Here is a 23676-nt window from a genome sequence, read left to right as displayed (position 1 = left end):
GAAATTCTGTTCTGTGGAGTCTTAATAGACAGAAACTATTGTAAACATGTTAACAGTTCAGATGAAGTCATTGGAACTGCTCGTGTAATTAAAGACATACAGTGTGGCTGTGTCTAGACTGGCCAGTTTTTCCGGAAAATCAGCTGTCTACACTGGCCGCTTGAATTTCCACAAAAGCACTGACGATCTCATGTAAGATTGTCAGTGTTCTTGCGGAAATATTGTGCTGCTCCCGTTCGGGCAAAAGTCCTTTTGCGCAAAACTTTTGCACAAAAGGGCCAGTACAGACAGCTGAGATTAGTTTTCCGCAAAAAAGCCTTGATCGTGAAAATGGCGATCGGGGCTTTTTTGCGGAAAGGCGCATCTAGATTGGCACGGACGCTTTTCCACAAGAAGTGCTTTTGCGTAAAAGCGTCCGTGCCAATCTAGACGCTCTGTTCTGAAAATGCTTTTAACGGAAAGCTTTTCAGTTAAAAGCATTTCTAGAAAATCATGCCAGTCTAGACGTAGCCTGTGTGTAAGTCTGTTCAGGTTTGTAGCCTAGTAATTTAGAGATGCTATTTTGCATTTATGTAATGTATGGGCTTGGTTCACAGGTACCATTCTTGTTCTTTGTGCCTCTCCAATGATGCGAAGGAGCTATAAACCCGTTTTAAACGTGTGTTTACATCTGATTTATATCATTTACATTTCGTCACTGGAATGGCACAGAGAAGCCAAAAAGTATTAGTGATTCTGACTTGACATGTGATCAGCATGTACTAAAATATTTTTTTTTTTTGTATTTTGAAAACCAAAATGTTTGAGATTGAGAAAGTGACTATTGCACTTATAGAACCTCCTTTTCAAAGAAAAGCTTTAGAAATATTTTACATAAATTTCATTCTTATTCATATTCATATTCATATTAATGTATGCAATATCTACACAATATTCTGATTTTGTGCGTAAATATGTTTTAATTCATCTTTAAAAAAAAGAAAGTTAATTAACCTCAACTTTGCCTCCACACACAATTAAGTGGTCCTCTGGATGTTACAATTTAAAAAAAACAAAAACAAAGAAAGCAAGGAGATGTAAAAGTAAAGACAACAATCCAAGTTGTTTACTGGTGGGGTATATTTTCCTGTGGTATTCTGAATTAAAGACTACAAATATATTTGACATGGACCTTTAGGCTCCTTCACAGTGCCAGAGTTGTGTGTAAAGTGGCCTTCATATCAGTCCCAGAATGTCCAATGTAAAGGCCTCTAAACAAAGGGATCCAGAACTAGAGCCAACATTTGAATGTGTTGGCTCTTGTTGGTTTATATCCCAACCATAACAAATGTAAATGTTTTTTTTAATGTATTATAAAGCTTGTCAGATAGTTAAACCAAACTATTTGTTTTATCTATTTTGGTTTATCATTTAGAAGACTTGCAATATCTGCCAGATGCTGCTTCCTAATCAGTGCAGTTTTGCATCACACCAGAGAATTCATCAGCATAAATCCCCATATACGTGTCCTGAATGTGGAGCAATCTGCAGATCAGTCCACTTCCAGACCCACGTCACTAAGAACTGCCTGCACTACACACGAAGAGTTGGTTTTCGGTCAGTATGATTATACATGTAATTTAAATATGATGTCTGTTATATATATGCAATTTTTTTCTGTGTTTTTCAAACTTATACTGAAATAGTTTCCCTTTATTGTGACAGTTGCTTACAAAATGCTGCTTTATTGTTTTAAAGTTCTTATGGCTACAGTACTATTTGTACTACACATTTTGGGATAAAAATTGTTTCTAGATGCCAGCCATACATTTGGGCCTATGATTATGTATGATACTCAATACTGCTAATTTCATCCAGCCATGAAATGTCACATTTAAGGCATACAGTTTCTAAGCTAATACATTCAGACATTTTACTAATTTATTTTCTTTAAAAAAAAGACATAAGCTGACTTTTAGATCGTCTGAGTTGAATAATCATAATAATTTTTTAATTAGTGCTAGAGTATCTTTAAAACATCGATGGATGTATTCTGCCAGTCTGTCAGATACAGAAGGCAACTCTGTTGAAGACTTTCTCTCTCTTTTTTTCTCATTCTTCCTCCCCATTTGGGGAAGTCCAGGTTCCCACTGCTGGATTTACCATCAAACTAAACTTTTTTAATACCAATTCACATTGTCCGTCCCAGAGTGCAACAGTCTGATATTTTGGCTCTTTGTTGAAAGTTTTTAATTCCTATATTTCCTTAAATGTTGTGCTGGGAAGCAACTGTCAGTAGAGTAACAAGAATTGGAGGATTATCAAGGCGCTAAGCGGCCTTGAAACTCTGCTGCTATAATTCCAACAAAACTCAGAGCAGTACCAAGACAACAACTCAGAATAGCTTCCCTTTCCCCAACTCCTACAGCAGGCTTTTGCATAGCACTTCAGTATAGTCTTGCAATCTGTCTTAATTGGCTTCCTAAAGATAAGAGTGGTGTGATTTAGAGTCCCACCTGCTGACAGTGCATCTTCCCCTCAAGGAAACATGATTCAGTTATCAGAATGGGTAAGATGTTTTCTGCTAAGGTCATGCTCAGTGGAGGAAGAAGTCTTTTTACTGTATCTAAGCAGATGTTGTGGTAGAATCTTTCTGTTTTTGGTGACCGGGGTTGGTCAGGCCAATATTCATTGCCCCAAAGTCTCTCTGGATTACTCTCTCTCTCTTTCTTTCCTTTCTGAGTAATTAGGTTTGTTTGGAAGAAAGGGGAGATTTCTGATGTGTTTTCCATCCCCATTTCCTTCCTGTACCTCAGGCTATGTCTAGACTGCAGAGCTTTTCCGGGATACCAGAGGTATCCCAGAAAAGTTCTTCCACGTCCAAGGAACGCATCCGCTTTTCCCCCAAAAAAGTCGGAAAAGCGGACACTTTTTTTTTAGCATCCCTGTAAGTCTCGTTTTATGAGGAAGAAGGGATGTTCTGAAAGAGGGTTTTTTTCTAAAACTTGGCCCCATATAGATGGTCCAAATTTTGGAAAAGCCTCTTTCGGATGTAAATTGGAAAAAGACAATTGCAAATTGCATTTTTTTCCAATTTATCTTTGTAGTGTAGACATAAACTCAGTCACCTGTGGGACTCAGAGGCAACTGGGATTTTTTCAAAGACACCTGGCCTCTATTCATATAGCCATAGTAAGGGCGTAGAGACCATTTAAAAAGTTAACAGTTTAAACAATTAAAAGTATACTGTTTAAACAGTTAACCAATTAAAGGGAGAGGGGCTGGTCTACTTCAGCTGGCCCAGGCCTTGGGTGAGGTCAGGGTTGGATTTGGGGTTGGTTGGTCAGCGTGGCTGGGGCTGCTTTGGCCAGATGATTGAAGTGGCTGGGTCTGTTCAGGCTGGCATAGTTAGGGCTGGGGCTGAAGCTGCTCCAGGCAGTGCAACTGGGGCTGGGTTTGATGTTGGTTGGTTGGCCAGTGTGGCAGGTGCTGCTTTGACCGTCTGTCCAGTGGAGCTGCTGAGGTTAGTGGGCAGGCGCTGTTGGGGCTGGGGTCAGTGGGATGACTGACAGGGTGCTGTTGGGGTCAGTGGGACAGCTGGCCTGCAGGTTAACAGTTGAAGTGTCTTAACTGGTAAAACTAATGCTAACTGTTTCATCAGTTAACATTATACCTATCTATGTCGTAGCAGTGAGAAGACTCCCCTCACAGTTAAAAAAAACCCAAAAAAACCAAACAAACACCTATTTTCCACAATGAATCAGGTCAATGGTGTTAACTTATCCAGGATTTCTCTTTAAAACCCTATGCAAAACTATCTGATCCTTGCCCTCAGCACAGTCTGTATCAAAGTTTCTTTTCTCTTCCTCATTTGATGAGCCTAAAACAAAACTATCTCAGACAATTCAAAATCCATCTTCTTGCTCCTTAGAATCATCAGAATCTCCTCATCAACACCAAACTTTCTCTTGGAGAAGGATGCATTTCCTCCTGGTGGATAACAGTATCTAATAATTTAAGTAAGCTGTTTGATGCCAGTGATTTAAACTTATTTGAATGAGCTAATTAAACTGAGGAAATTCAGCTCACCTGACTCAAGCTGGAACCTCTCAAGCTGAGGGAGAAAAAGATGCTGCAACAGTGAGTCCACGAGAGAGGACCCTGATCTTCAGCAGAGCTACTTCTGTATTTAGGGAGACATGTAGACTGTAGTCAACAGTGAGTGCTTATGTTTGTGGATTATTTTATTTACAAGGGAAAAAATCCTCATGGCAAGAAAAAAAATTCCTCTTGAATGTGATACCACTAGCCCATTTGAAGTAGAACTAATATGAAGTTAACTGTAAAAAAAGTGATGATACTTAAAACTTAGTATTGTAGAGAAAAGTGTGTCTGTAGTTAAGATGAACAGTAGTTTTCATTTAGATGTTTCATTTGAGCTTCTCCCATCTTTAACAGATTTAAGCCAGATCACCTGAAATTTCACATACATTCTGTTAAGCTGAAGTAGAGGCTTTTTAGAAAGTTTGGGGTATCTCAGAGACAATGTGTTTGTGAGATATGAGTGCTCAAAAATTGTGTTTTCACTTTTTGAAAAGTTTCCTAGTTCTTTTGGCTTGCCATATCTGAAAAACGGCATATTGTTTCCTATATCATCATGCTATCTCTCTTCCATAAGATCACCGTATCTCTAAAAGGATATAACAGACATAGAAGGAGTTCAGAGATGGGTAACGAAAATAATTAGAGGCAATGAAAATCTTCCATAAGAAGAGAGATTTAAAAGGTAGGAACTGTTTAGTTTAGAGAAGATATGAACAGATAGAGACATGATAGATACAAAGTAATAAATGGCATAGTGAAGGTAAATTGAGTGAATTTATCTTTCTCTCAATATAAAAATAAGGGGACAGTTAATGAAATTGGAAGTGAATTTAAGATCAATAAAATATGTTTTCAAATACAATGCATAATTGGCCTGTGGAACGCATTGCCACAATTGAGGTCAGCAGAATAGCGGATGTCAAAAGGATTAGACATTCATATAGCTAACTAGAATATCAATAATATTAGATAGAAATAAAGTGTGGAAGGGATATAAACCTTCAAGTGAACTTCCAAAAGAATGGGGATAGTAAGAAACTTTCCCTAAAAGCAAGTTATTCTATAATTGTCCACTACAAGGCATTTTTGGAATTTCTCTGAGGTACCTAGTACTGGAGAGAGGATACTGGACTATATAGTCCACATACTTGATCCAGTATAGAAATTCATGTGTTCTTATATTAACTCAATTTATGTTACTTGCTTTACTGTACAGTGAATTGTGGAAAGGCATTTCAAAGGTATATATTTTAGGAAAATGTTTTCATAATGTCTACCTGATTTTTAGAACATATTGTAAAGCTCCCACTTAGTCACCCTGAATTTATTTACTCTTCTCTTGCCAGATAGTGATTTGACTACATAAAGAAAAAAATCGCTTAATTAAGAAAACATTTTCACTAAAATTAAACCTAAATAAATATAGTCAAGTTGATGTTCTTGTTGTATTTCCTTTTTGGTAGCTTCTAGATTGCAGTATGGTTTTTCATGCAATTTTCTACTACTAATAAAAATGTATTTAGTAGGACCTGTAGGGTCTAAAAAGTTCTTATTTATAATCAAAAGATGGAATAGATTTCATTGGCCATTTAGTCTATTGTTGGCATAATGCAATTATCAAATCTTGTCCTTTGGCTTTAGAGCTTGCAAATTAATTATTTTTTCTTTTTTAGGTCTATAACTCTTTTATTTCTGTTGGATGTGTTCTGTGTGATTTGTACTTTCCAGTATAATTGTAGCCATGTTGGTCCCAGGATATTAGACAAGATGGGTGAGGAAATTTCTTTTATTGAAACTGTTGTCTTTCTTGCCAACAGAAATTTGCCCAGTAAAAGCTATTACCTCACCCACATTGTCTCTCTGATTTGTACTTTGTTAATCAAAAATCATATAATTTTATCAGATAGAATACATAACCCTCACTCCTTGACCTGCCTAAAACCCAGTTTTGATTCCACTTACGTTAATACGCTTTTGTGTTTGTTAGTTTGACTCTTTTTTCCCCCTCTTACAGCTGTGTACATTGCAATGTTGTGTACTCTGATGTGGCTGCACTCAAGTCTCATATTCAGGGTTCTCATTGTGAAGTCTTCTACAAGTGTCCTATCTGTCCCATGGCATTTAAATCTGCACCCAGCACACATTCCCATGCCTATACACAACACCCTGGAATCAAGATAGGAGAACCAAAGTAAGTAATACTAATCTTTTGCTCTTACTCTAATGCTATAGTTTAATAACCAATGAAATTATAAAAACAGAGAATGTTAAGTGTCACATATGATAACTTGCTAGTTATGCAATACTGTTGATACTATGTGGAGTACATGTCACATTTTCATGAATTCTTAACTACAGGTTGAACCTTTCTAGTCCGGCACACTCAGGACCTGACCTGTGCCGAACCAGAGAATTTGCCGGACCATGGAAGGTCAATATTGTCATTACCAACACTTCCACTGTGTACTGGACTTTAAGAGGACATTTGGGGTAAATTAGAGCTAAATAACAGCACAGAACACTGAGAGCCAGGACTGGTGGCAGTAAATAAATTTGGTGGACTTCAGGAACCTTGGCCACACCCATGATAAGTGGACATCTGGCTAACTAAAATCATGCTGGACCATGGATGTTGCCAGACCAGAGAGTGCCAGATTGGAGAGATTCAACCTGTGGCCATTTATTTAGCAAAGATAAGAATTCCATGAATATAACAATAAGATTATTTTTTATCATATTAGCACAGAAAACTTGATACAGCTACAGCCAATGAGCTACCTGTATTCAGTCTTGATCAGTGGTTTTTTCATTGTTAAGCTAATTGATTTTAAATTAGCTGCATTTTTTATCATGAACTAGAGAACTAGTAGTGACAGTTGAAACTATTAATGTATTTGTTTTTTTTAAATGTGTTGAGACATCTATAATTCAAGCAGAGTACTGTTTCCATTTAATATTCTATTGAAAGGCCTAAACCTACAACCTGGGAAACCATGATGATCACTGATATTTCTTTTACAACATACTATTGCTCATGAATTATTTTACTAATTACAGTTTTATGCTTTGATATAATAAATGTATTTTCATAACTTTTTACAGTGCAATAAGATTAATAAATTGACATTATCTTCCGTGGATGATTTGATTCTGAATCAATCAGCAAGAACTTGCATTAACCAGTGGACACAGGTTAATTTTAAGACACCTGAAGGCAATCTAGAACCTGCTAGAACCAGTTGAGACAGTAAGGTTTGATTGGGGCACATGTAGCCAATCAAGAACCACCTGGAATGGTTAAAAGTTTCCCTTTTAGTCAGTTTATGGGTGATCCAGGAGTGGGGGGAGGAAGACATGCTGCTGGAGAGCAGGAATTGTAGAGATGCTGTTAGATACTAGGAAGGAACATTGCGAGTTCAGAGGGGAGGGACAGAGAGAACCGTGCCCAGGGAACAGCCCCTTGGCCCCCCAAGTCCAAGAAAGGTATATCCCTGCTAGAGGGGGAGAAACTGAGTTAAGAAATGTAGTTTTTGCCTGGAGAGGTCACTAGAGACTAAGATTTTCCCCCTTCCTTTCCCTCCTGCTATGTCAATGATGAGAGTGGCTAAAGAAATTAGGGTATGTCTACACTTGCAGGAGGAATAACAGTAGTTCGAATTAGGAGCTTTAATTCGAACTACCTAGTCCATGCCGTGTGTAGCCATGGGCAGGTAGTTCGAACTACGGGCATTTAAAAATGGCGCCCGCCCGGGAACATAGAAATGAAGCCCGGGATATTTAAATCCCGGGCTTCATTTGCAAGTTCGAATATCTACATTAGCCACCTTAGTTCGAACTAGGGTGGCAGTGTAGACATACCCTTAGTGGCTTAAAGAAATCAGAAAGTAGCATAATATGTGTCTGATTATAATTAGGTTCACATTTTCTCAACTGTCACCCATGTCAGCGAACATTCAGAGGTATCAGACAAATAGCATTAATTTTTGACAACTAGTGCCTCTGTTCTTCTCTCTCAAACTCCTCTATATAACTATGTGCATTTCAAACTAGGGATGTGAAGGATTAGATGACTATCCAATAAGTAAATGCTTATTTGATAGTCGATAGGATAGTCAATTAGTCTTTCCACCCTCCCTCCCCAGATAGAGGTAGCAAGTTGGGGGGATAAGGGGTACTTCAAAGTGTCAGTGCCAAAATACTGTCCCTTTTTGTACGAGGAGTAAGGGAAGTCAGAGGAAGAGTGCTCTGTTTCAGAATCAGTGCTGTGTAAATGCTCTCAATTTAGAAATAAGCTACACAATTGACATAGCTCAATTTGCATAGCTTATTTCGAGTTAAGTCCTGCTGTGTAGATGCACCCTCGGGGAACAACTGTCTGGGGCCTAGAGTTCTTCTAACTCTGAAGGCCATTTTATATAAAATGTGTTGTTTTTTTCTCCAGGAGATGTTAAATGAAAAAGAATCCCATTCAGTTACGTCATGTAATGGCAGACAGCTAAATATTGACAAGTTTTTAAAGTGCTTATATGCAAATGTGATGTCTAAATAATAAGATTGGTGAACTATAGTGCCTCTTATTGAATAAGGATATTGATGTAATAGGCATCACAGAAACTTGGTGGAATGAAGATCATTAATGGGATGCAGTAGTACCAGGGTATAAAATACATCGGAAGGACAGAACATGTGCTGGTGGGGGGCTGGCACCATACATGAAAGAAAATGTAGAATCAAATGAAGTTAAAAGTCTTAAATGAACCAAACTGTTCCATAAAATCTCTATAGATAGTAATTCCATGCTCTAACAATACAAATATAGCACTAAGGATATAGTACTACATAGATATACATACTTAGACATCTATCAGGGATGATCTAGACAGTGCTTGGTCTTGTCGTGGGGGCAGGGGACTGGACTTGATGATCTCTCAAGGTCCCTTCCAGTTCTAGTGTTCTGTGATTCTATGATATATTACCAACTACCTGACCAGAATGGTAATAGTGTCTGTAAAATGCTAAAGGAGATTAGAGAGGCTATAACATTTTTTAAAAAATCAATAATAATGGAGGATTTTATATTCACTGGATACACATCACCTCAGGACAAGATGGAGAGAAAAAGTTTGACTTAAATGACTGCTTCTTAGAGCAGCTGGTTCTTCTTTGAGTGCTTATTCATGTGTATTCCAGTTAGGTATGTGTATGCACATATGCATGATGGCTGGAAGGTATTCGCATAGCAGCAATATTTTCCCGTAGGGTCAGTGCGGGTGTCTCCATGGCACCTAATATAATGCCCTGCCGACCTGCCCCTTCTTCAGTTCCTTCTTACCACCAGTGAGAGTAGGGAGGAACATCCTGTAGTTCTTGCTTGTGCAGGTGTCTTTTCTTAGTATCTCTAGTTTTTGACATCGTTTTTTCTTAGCAGTTCTAGTTAGCATTCCTGCAGATAGCTGTAGTTGTAGTTATTGTTTGTGGGAGGCGCCCCCACTTCATTCCTTAGAATATCCAGAGTCATGGCATGCCACATTCTCGAGAACTTAAAAATTGTCAGGTTTGCTCTAAGTGCATGCCAAAAAGTGACCCTGACTCCTGCATGATGTGCTTGGGTAGGACCACCGGAGAGATCATTGCCACATCTGTAACAAATTCCATCCCAGAATATGAAAGGATGGAGCAGCAGTTCCCAACCACCAATCCACAGACTGCTGGGCCACAGCTGTTCTGGGGGCAAGGGCTGTGGAACACCACCCAGTGCTTCCCCTTCCACTGCAGCTGTTGGGAGGGGCATGTCCTGCCTCGCCTCTCAGCCAACCAGCGCCTGACAGGGGCGGAGTCGCCTCCTGGATGTGATTCGCTATGCAGCGTGAGGGCTGCGTGGAGCCCAGCAAGATCCTTCCCACAGAGCAGCTTGGGTAGAGGTCAAGTGGGCGGTGCCGTGCAGTGCCAGCCCAATCATGCTGCAGCCAGGCAAGGGGGGAAGTGAGGCGAGAGGGTCACGTCAGCCAGCGGGGCAGAGCACAGCACGCAGGTGGCCTGAAGCTCTTGTGGTGCGGGAGCTGCCACAGGACAAACTGCCAGTTCCAAGGAGGAAGCCAGAGCCGCATCGCCAGCCCTGCACACATTGAGCGTGGATCCCAGTCCTGCCAGGCTGCACTGTGAAGGGATGACAGGGGCCTCTCCATCCTCCACCTGCCCTGTCTATGCCCTGCCCTGGCCAGCAGCAGAGCCCTGGGAGCCACTGGTGGGAGCGACCCGTGACTGGTGGCGCAATTTTCCTGTGCAACCTGTTGCTGCTGGGAGCCATAGCTGTGCAAATACAGAGGCGTTAATCACAGTGCAACCGCCCCACATGCTGAGACCTGCCACTTTCTGCCGAAGTCCCCATGTGAGTCACTCTAAGAAGCCTCCTTTCCCTCTCCCAGCTCTCTGTGCTGGCCCTTGGGCTGCTGAATTGTGGGTTGTCTTAAGGGGTGGGGGGCTCTAAGAGGCAGAATGCTGACACAGGAAGGCACTGGTGTTTCTGGGGTGGAGAGCTGGCACTGGGGGGCTCTGGAGGCAGGGCGAGTAGTGGGGGGCCTAAGGCTGGCACTGGGGGGCTCTGAGGATGGGGCTAATATTGGGGACTGGCGGCTGGCACTGGGGGGAGGCCCTTGTGGGGTTGGGTGCAGTGAGACTCTGGAAACGAGTCTGGCACGGAAGGGTCTGGTGGTAAGGGGCTCCTAAACCTTAATGGGCAGGGGGCTGGCGGAGCTGAAGGCAGCTGTTCGTGGTAGCTCTGGGGGCTGGAGTTTTTGACAGACTGGGGTTTTTATTTTATTTACATATTTGTATATTCATTTGTTGCACAATATATATACAAATAAGATGTTACTGGTCCACCAGAAGTTTGTGAATGGGTTTGTCGGTTTGCAGTATAAAAAAGGTTGGGAACCACTGGGACAGAGAACAGCAGCTTGAGGTGCTTTTATTGGAGGAGATTCTGTGTCCTCCTGGCACCAAGTACCTCCTCATCAGTGTGGAGTGCCCCAATGCCATCTTCCACCTCGGCACCAAAGAAGAACTCCTCTCGACACAACCACAGGTCAGGGAGAGTAGCATCGGAAAAAGCACTAATCACATTTGCTGGAGCCTCAGAAACAAAAGACACTTGAAGGTCAGTCTTCATTGAAGGCCAGAGATGTGCAACCCCAGGGCTACTCCACCAAGTCACCACGAAGGTGTACATTGACTCCTACCTGTGAAGGGAATTTGAGCCCGCAGCCAGAGGGTTTTCCGGCCCCTGTGGTGAAACCCTACCACTACCAGAAGTATTTCAGGTGGCAAACAATTAGATGCACTTCATGGTGCCATTCTCCTCCCCTCTCCCAGCACCCATGGTGTTGACCTGCCCACTGGTACAGTCTTGAGGGAAGTTGGCAATGAAGTTTAGGCACACCTGCTCCCCAAGCTCCTAGGCATCATTGCAACCCAGTCGCTCACCTAACTCCAATTGGTCGGCACCCAAAAGGTAGGCCACATCCCTGGTCCTCACTATCAGAAACCTTAGGATCAGAAACCAAGTCATAGTGATCCAGAAGGAGCTCGAGCAGAAGATCTCAATTCAGTTGTGACTACTGTCAGCCGCAGGTACCGAGGCCATTTCAGTGGCAGAATGCACCACAGTGCCCCTTCTGAACCCTCTGGGCATTTCACCAAGCCGGGATGGGTTCCTAGGCCATCACTCAGCATCATCGGTAGCATCGGCCTCATTTGTCCCTCCCTCCATGGCACCACATCTTCTGGCTATATAAGATGGCACCATCCCCAGCACCGATCCCGATCTCCGCTCCAGCACTGATCATGGGTCCAGACCTGGCAACTTCCTTGGCACCGTTGCCTCCTCCCAGGCCTGTAGCCATGGCACCGACACCAAACAGCATCATTGTCAGCAGTACTGCCATCTCTCCATGAGCTTGCACAGGCACTGATGATAATTCAGGCATCAGAGCCGATATCAGCATTGGCACCAACAGCTCTTCCCTCTATACCAGACCACCTCTGAATTTCTCAGGACCAACGGGAAGTATTGGGTCCGAACAAAGAGGAGCATGTCCCAGTCTTAGTGTCCTCCTCATCAGCATCTGACGAGGCATTAGTGACCACTGCAATTCCCCCACGTCTTGAAACACTGCTTTTCAGGGTTGCTCAGGGTGTAGGAATCAAGGCAGAGCAAGTGACAGAAGAGTTAGATCCCATGGTGGACATTTTGATCCCCTTCTGGTCCCTCCCTGGTATCCCTTCTACTAATTAAAAACATAAGAGAAAATAACAAGACCTTGAGGCAGACCCCAGCCTTAATTATGCCAACTGCTAAGTGCAATGAAAGGTGCTATATTGTGCCTGCAAAAGGGTATGAACACTTTTATGCCCATCTCCTCTGGACTCCCTTGTCATGGATGTGGCAAACTAGCGAGAGTGACAGGATTTTCTGGGACATTCCCCCATGAATAGAGAGGCTATGAGACCTCTTTGGGAGGAAGGTGTACTCAACTTGGGGCATGTGTGTTACAGCTGTGTATTGCTAATTAGCAGGCTGTGGTTAGCAAATGCGCCTACAACACTTCAATGTCTCTGGCCAAATTCACGGAGCTGCTTCCCTCTGACAGAACTCCCTTGGACAGAATTCTTCAGTTCCTTCTTGCCGGCTACTCCGACAGAGGGAAGGAGAGAGAGTATGGAATAGATATAAGCAACCCACCTTGAGGAACCAAAATTACGAAAGGTGAGTAACCGCTTTTTCCAATTAGGTGATTCACAAGCTTTGTCCGGGAGGAGAGGTCAGAGTCAACGAGTTGCCGACTTGAGCATTGTGATGCTGAACACCTCATCCTATCTCGATTGGTGTACAGTGGCATAGTGTGATGTGAAGGTATAAACAGAGGACTATGTCGCAGTTCTACAGATCTCCTGGAGAGGAACATGAGCCAGGAAGGCTTGTACACACGTGGAGTGTGCTGTGATAAATGAGGCAGAAACCTTGGCCAAAGTCATAACACGTTTGTTTACAAGCTTCGATCTAGGAGAAGATACACTGGGATGATATTGGCAAGCCCTTTGTGGAGTCAGCCACTGCCACAACAGTTAAGAAGACTTTTGGGAGGGCTTTGTACGACCAGTGTAGAAGGCAAGGGCCCTCCTGAAGTCGAGGGAGTATAGTCTCTGCTCCTGTAGGGTCTTGTGTGGCTTTGGGTAAAAAACAGGAAGAAATATGTCCTGGCTGGTGTGGAAGCGAGAGACTACTTTTAGGAGGAAGGCTGCGTGGAGCCTAAGTTGAACTGGAGGTTCTGACATTAGAGCTCAAAACTCTAACATTTGCAATGCAGAGGTAATGGCTATCAAAAATGCCCCTATCCAGAAAGGTATAGCAAGGATCGCATGGCCAAGGGCTCAAATGGGGTCCCATAAGTCTGGAGAGAACTAGGTTAAGGTCTCATCATGCTAGGACAGGGCATTTGGTTGACAGGTGGCATCTGTCTATTCCCTCAAGGAAGTGGCCAACGAGGGGGCTCATGAATATGTAGCGACTGGCATCCCCTAGATAGAATGCCAAATGAACAAAGTTGCTAGGTCCTGCTGTTTAAGAGACATGAGGTATTCTTGCACCTATGGGATAGAAGTGAATGAGATGTCTGATCCAAAAACATGATCCCTGGATATAAAACAGTTATCTGCAAATTTGCAGAGCCATAGATACAACATTTGAATCTGCATTTATCCATGATCCATCAGTGAAATCCTACGATGGAGATAAGTTTTGACTACAAAGGGATATGCAAAGGGATGTTTTAGAGCAACTGGGGCAGTCACCTGTTCATATAGTCTGTTTTGTTTTCACAAACTAATGGAGATAAAGCATTAAGTAAGGCAGTGTGTGCCCTTGGCATTTAGTGGAATTGCATGATTTATAAATGTATTACTAATGGCTGTTTATCAGAACAGATGTAGCAAATAAGATATGATTTCATTTTTAAATTTCATTTTAACCTGTTTTATGAAAAACCAAATTAGGAAGCATGGGTCTCAATAGGTATAAATGAGATTATTTTCATATGGGGAGAAGGAAGGCTTTTTCTATTTGAATTCTCTATCCCAATCCTCTGTCTCATCAGGGAATAACTTAATTTGCTTTATGGGCTAAAGAAGCTCTGGTGTGACTTTTTCTTAGTAACTAATATGAGCTCTTAGGAATAGCAGTAAGATCTTTTTATTGCTAATCTTCTTTTAAAGATAGGAGAAATTAATATTTATGAAGCAAATTTATTAATCAGATTAGATGGTTAGTACACAATATAGTACATTATTGCACAAGTGTCATTTATATAGAGAAATAAATTATTGGAAGGAGTAATGCCATATCCTAGTAGAGACACCTTTAAAATTACTAATTGTCTTTTAGTATTACTTATAGATTCCAGGTTTATTTGTTCTAAGGAAAAGCTTAGAATTTCTATTGACCAGATTTTCACTGATTGAAATAAGTGCATACATATGTTGAGACATAATGTTTGTAAGGAGACATTTAGCACATGCATGCATATAGGCTCCATTTCACTGACCTCAAATAGACTACTTATGAGCTTTAAAGTAAGGCACGTGTTCGAACTTATTCTCTTTGATTGAGGCCTGAGAGAGACCAAGACTATTTTTAGAATGTCCCAATAGCCTCAGTCTATACACAAGTCCCTTTGCTGAGGGTATTATGGCCCAGCAGCCTTAGTCCATGTACAATTCACTCTATTCAGGGTATTACGGCCCCACGGCCTGAGTCAATATACTAGGCTTTCTACTCAGGGTATTACAGCCCCACAGCTAGAGACGTAAGCCACTAGTCGACTACCCAATAAGCATATGCCTATCAGGTAATCGAGTAGCGATTCGACTAGTTGCTCTCCCCACCCTTTACTGCCTCTATCCAGCAAGGCTCTTGCTACATCTGAAAGGGAGAGGCGGAACCCAAGCTGAGTGGCGACTGCTTGAGTCCCCGCTGCTCTTCTGCTTTTTAAATGTAGTAGGAAGCTGTGGACAGCTCTTATTACATTTAAAAGGCAGAGGCGCAGCGGAGATAGTGAGAGCCCCACCCCACCCCTTATTGACTAATTGAGTAGTTGATGGAAATTTCATCGAATACTCAAATTTTGATTAATCAACTAATTAACATCCCTACCCATGGCCTCAGTCTATATAGTAGTCCCTGTACTCTGGGTATTACGATGCAGTGGCCTCAGTCAATATGCACTGGTGAAGCTCCATGCATGCAGAGATATGTAAGGAGGGGGTAAGGGAACCTGGGCCCTCCCTCTCCACCATGTTCCAGCCCAGGGCCCTGTTGACAGTGGTGCAGTCCACTGCTCTCTCAGTGGGGAATCCTGCCACAACATGCTGAGCAATTCCCCTCCCTGGGCTACTTCCTACCAGATCCTGGCAGATGTCCTCTCTCTACTCTCACTCTGTTCCTGTGGCTTCTCTGGTAGCACCTCTCATAGTTTCCTCTGCTGGAGCTCCCTCAGTGCCTCCTTCCCCTTCAGCAGTCAGCCCCAACTGAGCTGTTCCAGAAGGCTTTATAATCAGTCTTCAGTTGGAGCATAGCCAGCAGGGCTGTAGGGGTGGGCCCCTCTCAGACAGCTTGGCCATGGCAACTCCATCCGCTTCACTGTGGAGTTGATACACCCTGTCACAGGCAATAGCAACTTAGGTCATGATCAAATATAGCCCTTTAGTATTTTAGTGTGCTTTAGTATTTTGTTTGATCAGGGCCCTAACTAGAAACATTTGGTATTGACTCACATCGTTTGTTTGATTCTCAAGTATATGTGCTTAGTTCTATATACCTAACTTTGAAAATGTGGCTGAAATTATTTGTACAGGCAGTCCCCGACTTACGCGGATCCGACTTATGTCGGATCCGCACTTACGACGGGGCTTTCTCGCCCCGGAGCTCACAGGCAGCGATCAGCCACCTCGAGCTCCGGGGCGAGAAAAGCTGCTCCCGGTGCCCCTGGTCTGCTGGGGACCGTCTCCTGCTGTGGGTTTGCTCGCGGTGCCTCTGGTCTGCTGGGGACCGTCTCCAGCAGACCAGGGACACCGCGAGCAAACCCGCAGCAGCGGGGTGGGGGGGGGGTCCCGCGCTTCTGAGGCCTTGCCAGAGCAAAGCCTCAGAAGCGCGGGAACCCGCCGCTGCTGCGGGTTTGCTCGCGGTGCCTCTGGTCTGCTGGAGACGGTCCCCAGCAGACCAAAGGCACCGCGAGCAAACCCGCAGCAGCGGGGGGTCCCGCGCTTCTGAGGCTTTGCTCTGGCAAAGCCTCAGAAGCGCGGGGACCCCGCCGCAGCTGCGGGTTTGCTCCCGGTGCCCCTGGTCTGCTGGGGACCGTCTACAGCAAACCAGGGGCACCGGGAGCAAAGCGGTCCGGCCACAGCAAAGCCTCAGAGGCGAGGCACCCCCCGCTGCCGCTTTGCTCCCTGTGTCTCTGGTCTGCTGGGGGGGGGGGCGCAGCTAGTGTGCCCCCCCCCAGCAGACCAGGCTTTTGTTGTGGACTCTGGGGCAGAGCAACTGGGGCACTGCCGGTTGGTCCCGCAGTGCCGCTCTGGGCACTACTGGACCAACCCGGCAGCACCCCAAGTGCTCTGCCCCAGGCGTCCTGATTCAGCCGCTGCTGGTCAGTTTCAGCAGTGGCTGAATCAGGACTCCTGGGGCAGAGCAGCTGGGGTGCTGCTGGGTTGGTCCAGTAGCGCCGAGGAGCGGTGCTACTGGAGCAACCCAGCAGCACCCCAGCTGCTCTGCCCCAGACGTCCCCAAGTCAGCCATTGCTGAAACTGACCAGCGCTGACTACAGGAAGCCCAAGGCACAGTTGCTCTGCTCCGGGCTTCCTGGAATCAGCTGCTGATCAGTTTCAGCAGCAGCTGACTTGGGGTTCTTAAGTTGAATCTGTATGTAAGTCAGAACTGGCGGTCAGTTTCAGCAGCGGCTGAATCTGGACGGCAGTTCCGACTTACATACAGATTCAACTTAAGAACAAACCTACAGTCCCTATCTTGTACGTAACCCGGGGACTTCCTGTAAACAATTGGATTCACCTGTTTACTTAAACTTCAGAATATGGACTCCTATTAGGAAGATTATGTACTTCTGCAAAAGCCAAGTAACATTAACTTAAATGTTTATTTAAAATGTGTACATTAACAATCTGATATTTTTAAAGATAAATCTTTATCAGTGATTGTGATTCTCTGACTTATTTTCTTCTATGAATGTTAGCTGGTTTAGCAAACATTGGTAAGAGAAGCGGCAATCTTTTTAGTGTAGACAAGGCCTTAGTGTAGTCAAGTGGCTAGTGATAGGTGTCAGGATTCAAGTGTTCTGTCACTAATGCTGCCATGGATGGCAATTGTTTAGTGAGCCAATGGCTTGCTGTGTAACTCTGTTCAAGTCTCTTTACCTTCTTGTATCTCAGTTTCCAAACCTGGTTATAATTACCAATTAGCTTTGTAAAACATTTTGTCAGAGATAAGTCACATCACAAAATATAGATATTGGATACATGCTACCTGTGCTTACTGATGGAAAATATACATCATCTTTACAAAATATATGAATAAATGAAAAATTCAAGTACTCTTGCTAGTAAGTAGCTCTGTATTGTCTTGGATTAAAATGAGGAATGCTGTGAATGAAATACTACCATTTTAAACTGCCTTTCTCTGTTGCATTTCTGTTGAGCTCAGAGTGGGACTACATCTGAGAGCATAGACCCCCCTATAAAAGTTACACAGTGCCAAACAGTGGAAGGTGAACACATTGCCATGTGAATCTTTGGGTTTTCCTTCCCCTATGATGTGTTCAGGGCTACTGCATCCATAGGGCATAAATAATGTGCAGGTAACATGTCCAAAATAGCCATGTGTCAAGGGAAATATTTCTTTCCTCTGCATCTCTCTCCAATATTCAGCTCAGGTGTTCTGACTGGGTACCTGGCCAGCACCAGTAAGATTCAACTAAATATTTATTAACATTGGAAAATTATGTTTAACATTTAAAAGTAAAATTTAGAATCATTGACGATGAAAACTGTTAGGGAAATTTTGATACTTATCTTTTCTGTAAAGTGGCTACTACTACCATTGTCAGTGGATACAAGATTAGTTAAATCACTGGTCTGATAAAGTATGGCAATTTCTATGCTTATATGGATTTTTCCTTTTCATATGCCACTTTCTTTTCTTTTTGTAAAAAATTATAACAGTTCTGAAGAAATAAAAGTGAATTACATGGGCTTTATAAATAGATACCGTATATTCCGGCGTACAAGACGACCTCTGATGTTAAAAAACATCCCCCAAAAATCGGGGGTCGTCTTGTACGCCGGATGCCCCGCCGCCGGAGCCCCTCCGCGGCTTTGAAAGCCTCGGGGGAAGCCGGCGGGGGGGGCATCCCAGGCGCGCATGGGCTGCCCCCCCGCCGGAGCCCCTCCGCGGCTTTGAAAGCCTCGGGGGAAGCCGGCGGGGGGGCATCCCAGGCGCGCATGGGCTGCCCCCGCGCCGGAGCCCCTCCGCGGCGGCTTTCAAAGCCGCGGAGGGGCTCCGGCGGGGGGGAAGCCCATGCGCGCCTGGGATGCCCCCCCGCCGGCTTCCCCCGAGGCTTTCAAAGCCGCGGAGGGGCTCCGGCGGGGGGGGGGGGGGGGCAGCCCAGGCGCTCCTGGCAGTTTGCTCCCGGTGCCTCTGGTCTGCTGGGGACCATCTCCAGCAGACCAGGGACACCGGGAGCAAAGGAGGCGGAGGGGCGCTGGGGTATAAGATGAAACCCTATCTTTTAATTAAAAAGATAGGGGGTCGTCCTGTACGCCCAGTCGCCCTATACGCCGGAAAATACGGTATATAAAAAAAGAGGATAAATTTTGGACCTACCAATTTTGACAGTGCTTTTTAATTTAAAAGTTAAAATAATATATAGAGTCAAACGTACAAATAGTCAAAACAAACACAAAAACATGAGGAAAAAATAGTGCATAACTTATTTCATTTTGTTTGCAGAATCATTGGCAAAATGCCATAATCTCAAACCATTATTATGTGATATTAGCTCTACTTTGACCATGGGTGGGCAATAGTTTTTGAACACGGGCCACTTCAAAACTTTGTGATGTGGTTGTGGGGCGCCCTGGAAGGGGTGGGACCTCGGGCGAAGGGGCAGGACCTCAGGTGGAAGGGGTGGGCCTTTAAATAGCAGGAGTTGAAAGGTCTCACACCTCCTCTGCGACTCCCAGGCATCATGTTAGTGGGGGTTGAGTGCTGCAAGCCCTTTCAATTCCTGCTATTTAAAGGGCTCACTGCTCCCAGCCTCGCTGCTAATGCGTTGCCTGGGAGCCGGGGACGCTAGTGCCCTTTCAACTACTTCTGTTTAAAGAGCTTGTGCCTGCCACATGACTGCCAGGCAACGCAGCCATGAGCTTTTTAAATAGAAGCAGTTGAAAAGGCTTGCATGTCCCGGCTCTCAGGCAACGCGCTAGCAGCGGGGCTGGAAGATGAGCCCTTTAAACTGCTTCTATTTAAAAGGCTCACAGCTCTGGTGCCGCTAGTGCGTTGCCAGGGAGCCAGGACACGCAAGCCCTTTCAACTGCTGCTATTTAAAGGGTTCGCGCCTTCCCCATGGCTGCCAGGCAACACATTGCCCAACAGGCCCAGGGAAGGCACAAGCCCTTTAAATAAAAGCTGTTAAAAGGGATCGCGCATCCCTGGCTCACAGGCAATGCGCTAGGGGGCGGGGCCTGGAATTGCGGCACAGGCCAGATCTAGCCTGCTTAGAGGCTTTTGCCTATCCCTGACTTAGACCCTCTCAGTGAACTTATTTGTTCTCTCAATTTCTTTAGCATGTCCCAGTTTTAATTCTGCTTTATTACTTATTGATGGGTTGACAGAATTCCGCTGAAATTATATCCATTTCAAGATTATTTTATAACTTTTCCTTAAGTTTAGGAAGCATTTTTATGCTGTCATTTTAACTTGCCTTCAGAAACAACTATAACAATGTCCCTTACTATTTCAGCCTGGTTTGGTCCTTGTTAATTACCAAATTAGATTCTTCACCAGTGTGGATGAATTTATTTATGACTTAATTGTCAGCTAACTCATTATAACATGCTTCTGTTGGTAGTTAACATATTGATTAGAATGCTGTAATATAGAAAGGAAGTTGATCCATGTACTATCAACATTACACAATTGGCTTTTGCTATTTCCAGCAGGCCTGTAGAAGCTGTGCTTTGGTCATTTCTGTACAATGCTTTGAAATAGATAGGTAACAGTTCAAAAATTATAAATTTCCAAATAGAGAGGTTGTCTTCTAGGAAAATATTAGCTACAAAGAGATTGGAGATATTGGGCAAATAATTTAAGAAATTGAGAAGACACTGCTAAACCAAAAGTGAACTCTGCTTTAAGCATGTTAACACTTTTGATCAAATCAGTAACCCCTTCAAGTTAGTGCCTTTGAATTCCAAAGTCAGATAGATCAACAGCCCTTTTATTATACATGTGAATTAAAGATATAAAGATATGTATGTTGGGGAAATCTTGTCAGAAGCATTTGCTGGTTTTCTGCATAATAGTTACATGGGTGTGAATCATAGAATCATAGAGCTGGAAGAGATCTCAGGAGGTCATCAAGTCCAGCCCCCTGCCCAAGGCAGGACCAATCCCAACTAAATCAACCCAGCCAGGGCTTTATCAAGCTGAGACTTAAACACCTCTAGGGATGGAGATACCACAACCTCCCTAGGTAACCCATTCCAGTGCTTCACCACCCTCCTGGTGAAATATTTTTTCCTAATATCCAACCTAGACCTCCCCCACTATAACTTAAGACCATTGCTCCGTGTTTTTCCATCAGTCACATGGGGCACTGAGTTTCGATTATAACACTGTGTTGTTTGAGTGCTGCTTTACATTCATTCTGAGGAATATTCTTGAATTAGTTTATCATTTTCGATTTTCCACAACCAACTAATATGTTCATGTATAACATACACTTGGTTTCACACGTGATGAGGAGAAAACTAACACAGTAATTCCTGTTGATATCTGATCAGGACGACTGACTTCTATTTACTGAACTTTTTCTGTTTTTAGAATAATATATAAATGTTCCATGTGTGACACTGTGTTTACCCTGCAACCCTTGCTGTATCGTCACTTTGATCAACACATTGAAAACCAGAAGGTGTCTGTTTTCAAGTGTCCAGACTGTTCTCTTTTATATGCACAGAAGCAACTTATGATGGATCATATCAAGGTGTGTGGGCATCTCCTTTTATTTGAATTTTTATACAGCATTTGTCATGTTTAAAGCCTTACATGAAATCATCATGGAAAAGCACAAAATTACAAGGAGACTACTGAAAGAACTAGATAGTGGTCATTCTTAGAGATATTCACAGCTAAGTACTCCTTAAGCACTTTAAATATAGAATCTGTATATTCTAGTCACTAACTAGATTTATGTGTGAATGTTCTTATTTTATATATTACCAGTGACTGTGTGTATTGCACGTAAAATATAATATTACAAAAATAGTACTGATCACAGTGAGATTTATGGGCCCCATTCTGCTAAGTGATTGGCATCTCCTATAGTGTAAGCAAGTTATCAGCTTTCATTGACGTCAGTTGGGAATTGATGGTGCTCAGCCCATTACAGCAGTGGTTCCCAACCTTTTTATATGGGGGACTGGCAAACCCATTCTCAAACTGTTGGCAGACCAGTAACATTTGAATATTTGCCAGTGCGCCAAAACTTTATGAATGGGTTTGCTGGTCCCCGGAATAAAAAGCCCCACTCCCATCCCTGATTCCTAGAGCCCCTCATCCTCCACTACCCCCTAGTGTCAGCCACTGCCTCCAGAGACCCCTGCACCCAGCCCCCCCAGTGCCAGCCTCTCATCCTCAGAGTTCCTCAGTTGCAGCCTCCTGTTCCCAGAGCCCCATTGCACCCAGTTCCTCCAGGTTCCCCCTCCCCCCATGCCAGTCCCCAATCCCCAATATTAGCACTGTCCCCAGTGCCAGCCCTGCCCCCCTAACCTCCTCACTACTAGTCCCACCCCCCAGAGTTCCTGAGTGCCAGCTCCCTATCCTGGATGTCACAGTGTCCCTCAGTGTCAGCCCCCCCACCTCTTAGAGCCTTCCACCCCCAAAGTCCCCTGTGCCTGTCTTGCCCCCCTCACCTAGTCCTGCCGCTATCTTCCAGCTGAGCGCAGAGCGCTTCCTTGCAACATGCTGGGCCCCTGCTGAGCACTGCGGCATCCGGGCTCCACATGGCACTTTGCCCCAGCTGAGCACTGCGGCAGCTGGACCCCTGCTGAATGCATCTTCAGTGCTCGGCAGGGCCAAAAGCCACGTGGAGCCCAGCTGCTGCAGCACTCAGTAGAGGTCTAGCTACTGCAGCGCTCAGCTGGGGCCAAGCGTTGCGTGGAGCCCAGCTACTGCGGTGCTCAGCTGGGGCCAAGCACATGTGGAGCCCAGATGCCACCCCTGCTGAGCTCTGCAGCAGCCGGGCTCCCCACGGCGCTTGGTCCCGGCCAAGGATTGTAGCTGCCCATCATGCGGTGTCCAGTTCCACCATGTCAGCGGTTCCCTGGTCTAAAGTGAAAACCCATTTGGGGACCTACGCACAGGTTCCCATCTCGGCGGCACTGTTCTTTGTCCAGGGGAACATCCTGCCAGTTCTCAACAGTGCAGAGTGTACGCACTTTAGACTTGGGGAAGTAGGCATGCAGGACCCCACTATGGTCCTTGTCCGAAGGTCCCAAGAGCGAGAGTCAGAGTGCAATTCACCAGTGCCCTGGTGTACACCTGTGGAGTGTTCCCACTGGTGGGGCATTGCCCAATTGGCCTCCTGCTCCTACTAATAAAAAGACTGAATTAAGGTTGCCTACATATCCTTTTGAGTGCTTAACTTTGAAACTTTAAAGTAGTTTTTTGGTATATAATATGATATGTAAAGAATGACACATTTGACTCTGCCATCCTAATCTTAAATTGAAAATATGAAGAATAATTCAAAATGAGTCTTTTATACCTTTTCTCCACACTGCAGAAATTAAGTCTCTCTTTTATTTTTCACAGAATTTTTGTCAACTGACAGTGGGAATAGTTTTCATTATCATAACAAGTATTTTATTTAGATGCACTAAAAGAAGTTAACCATTCTTTTTGGGTGTCAGATTGGTAAAGAGAAAGCACCTTATCTTTTTTTAGTCACAGTTTTGGTTTTGAAACAGAAAGTTCTGTCCCACAGCACAGCTGAGTATGACATTTGCAAAGTACCTGGCAAATAATCCATGGGAATCATATGATTAGCCTGCAAAGAAAAGCCTGATATGAGATAGTTTGGCTTTGTTAAAGTATTAGAATTATATCTGAGTATCACTTTCCTCTGGTTCAACAATACATTGAATGGTTTTGGCTTCTGACTATTTGCTCAGCCCAGATTTAAGATTGAGTGATTATATGTGGAATGGCTGAACACACAAACCAGAAAGGCAAAAGTAATGTACACCATAAGA

The 23676-nt window shown here is 43.9% G+C and overlaps 1 protein-coding gene across 14 annotated transcripts in view; it reads left to right on the top strand.

Moving 5' to 3' along the window:
• Positions 1-23676, top strand: part of ZNF532 (zinc finger protein 532) — a 97266-nt gene that overhangs the window by 53645 nt on the left and 19945 nt on the right. For all 14 annotated transcript variants that reach the window (XM_075932610.1, XM_075932609.1, XM_075932605.1 and 11 more), the window contains 3 exons: positions 1415-1596; positions 6098-6274; positions 21245-21407. In XM_075932610.1, coding sequence (XP_075788725.1) covers positions 1415-1596; positions 6098-6274; positions 21245-21407 — 522 coding nt within the window. The remainder of the gene's footprint in view (positions 1-1414; positions 1597-6097; positions 6275-21244; positions 21408-23676) is intronic.

The sequence above is a fragment of the Pelodiscus sinensis genome, chromosome 6 (genome assembly GCF_049634645.1).
Source record: "Pelodiscus sinensis isolate JC-2024 chromosome 6, ASM4963464v1, whole genome shotgun sequence".
Classification (NCBI taxonomy): Eukaryota; Metazoa; Chordata; order Testudines; family Trionychidae; genus Pelodiscus; species Pelodiscus sinensis.
The sequence above is the reverse complement of the archived record's forward strand: the minus strand, read 5'-3'. Positions and strand labels throughout refer to the sequence as shown.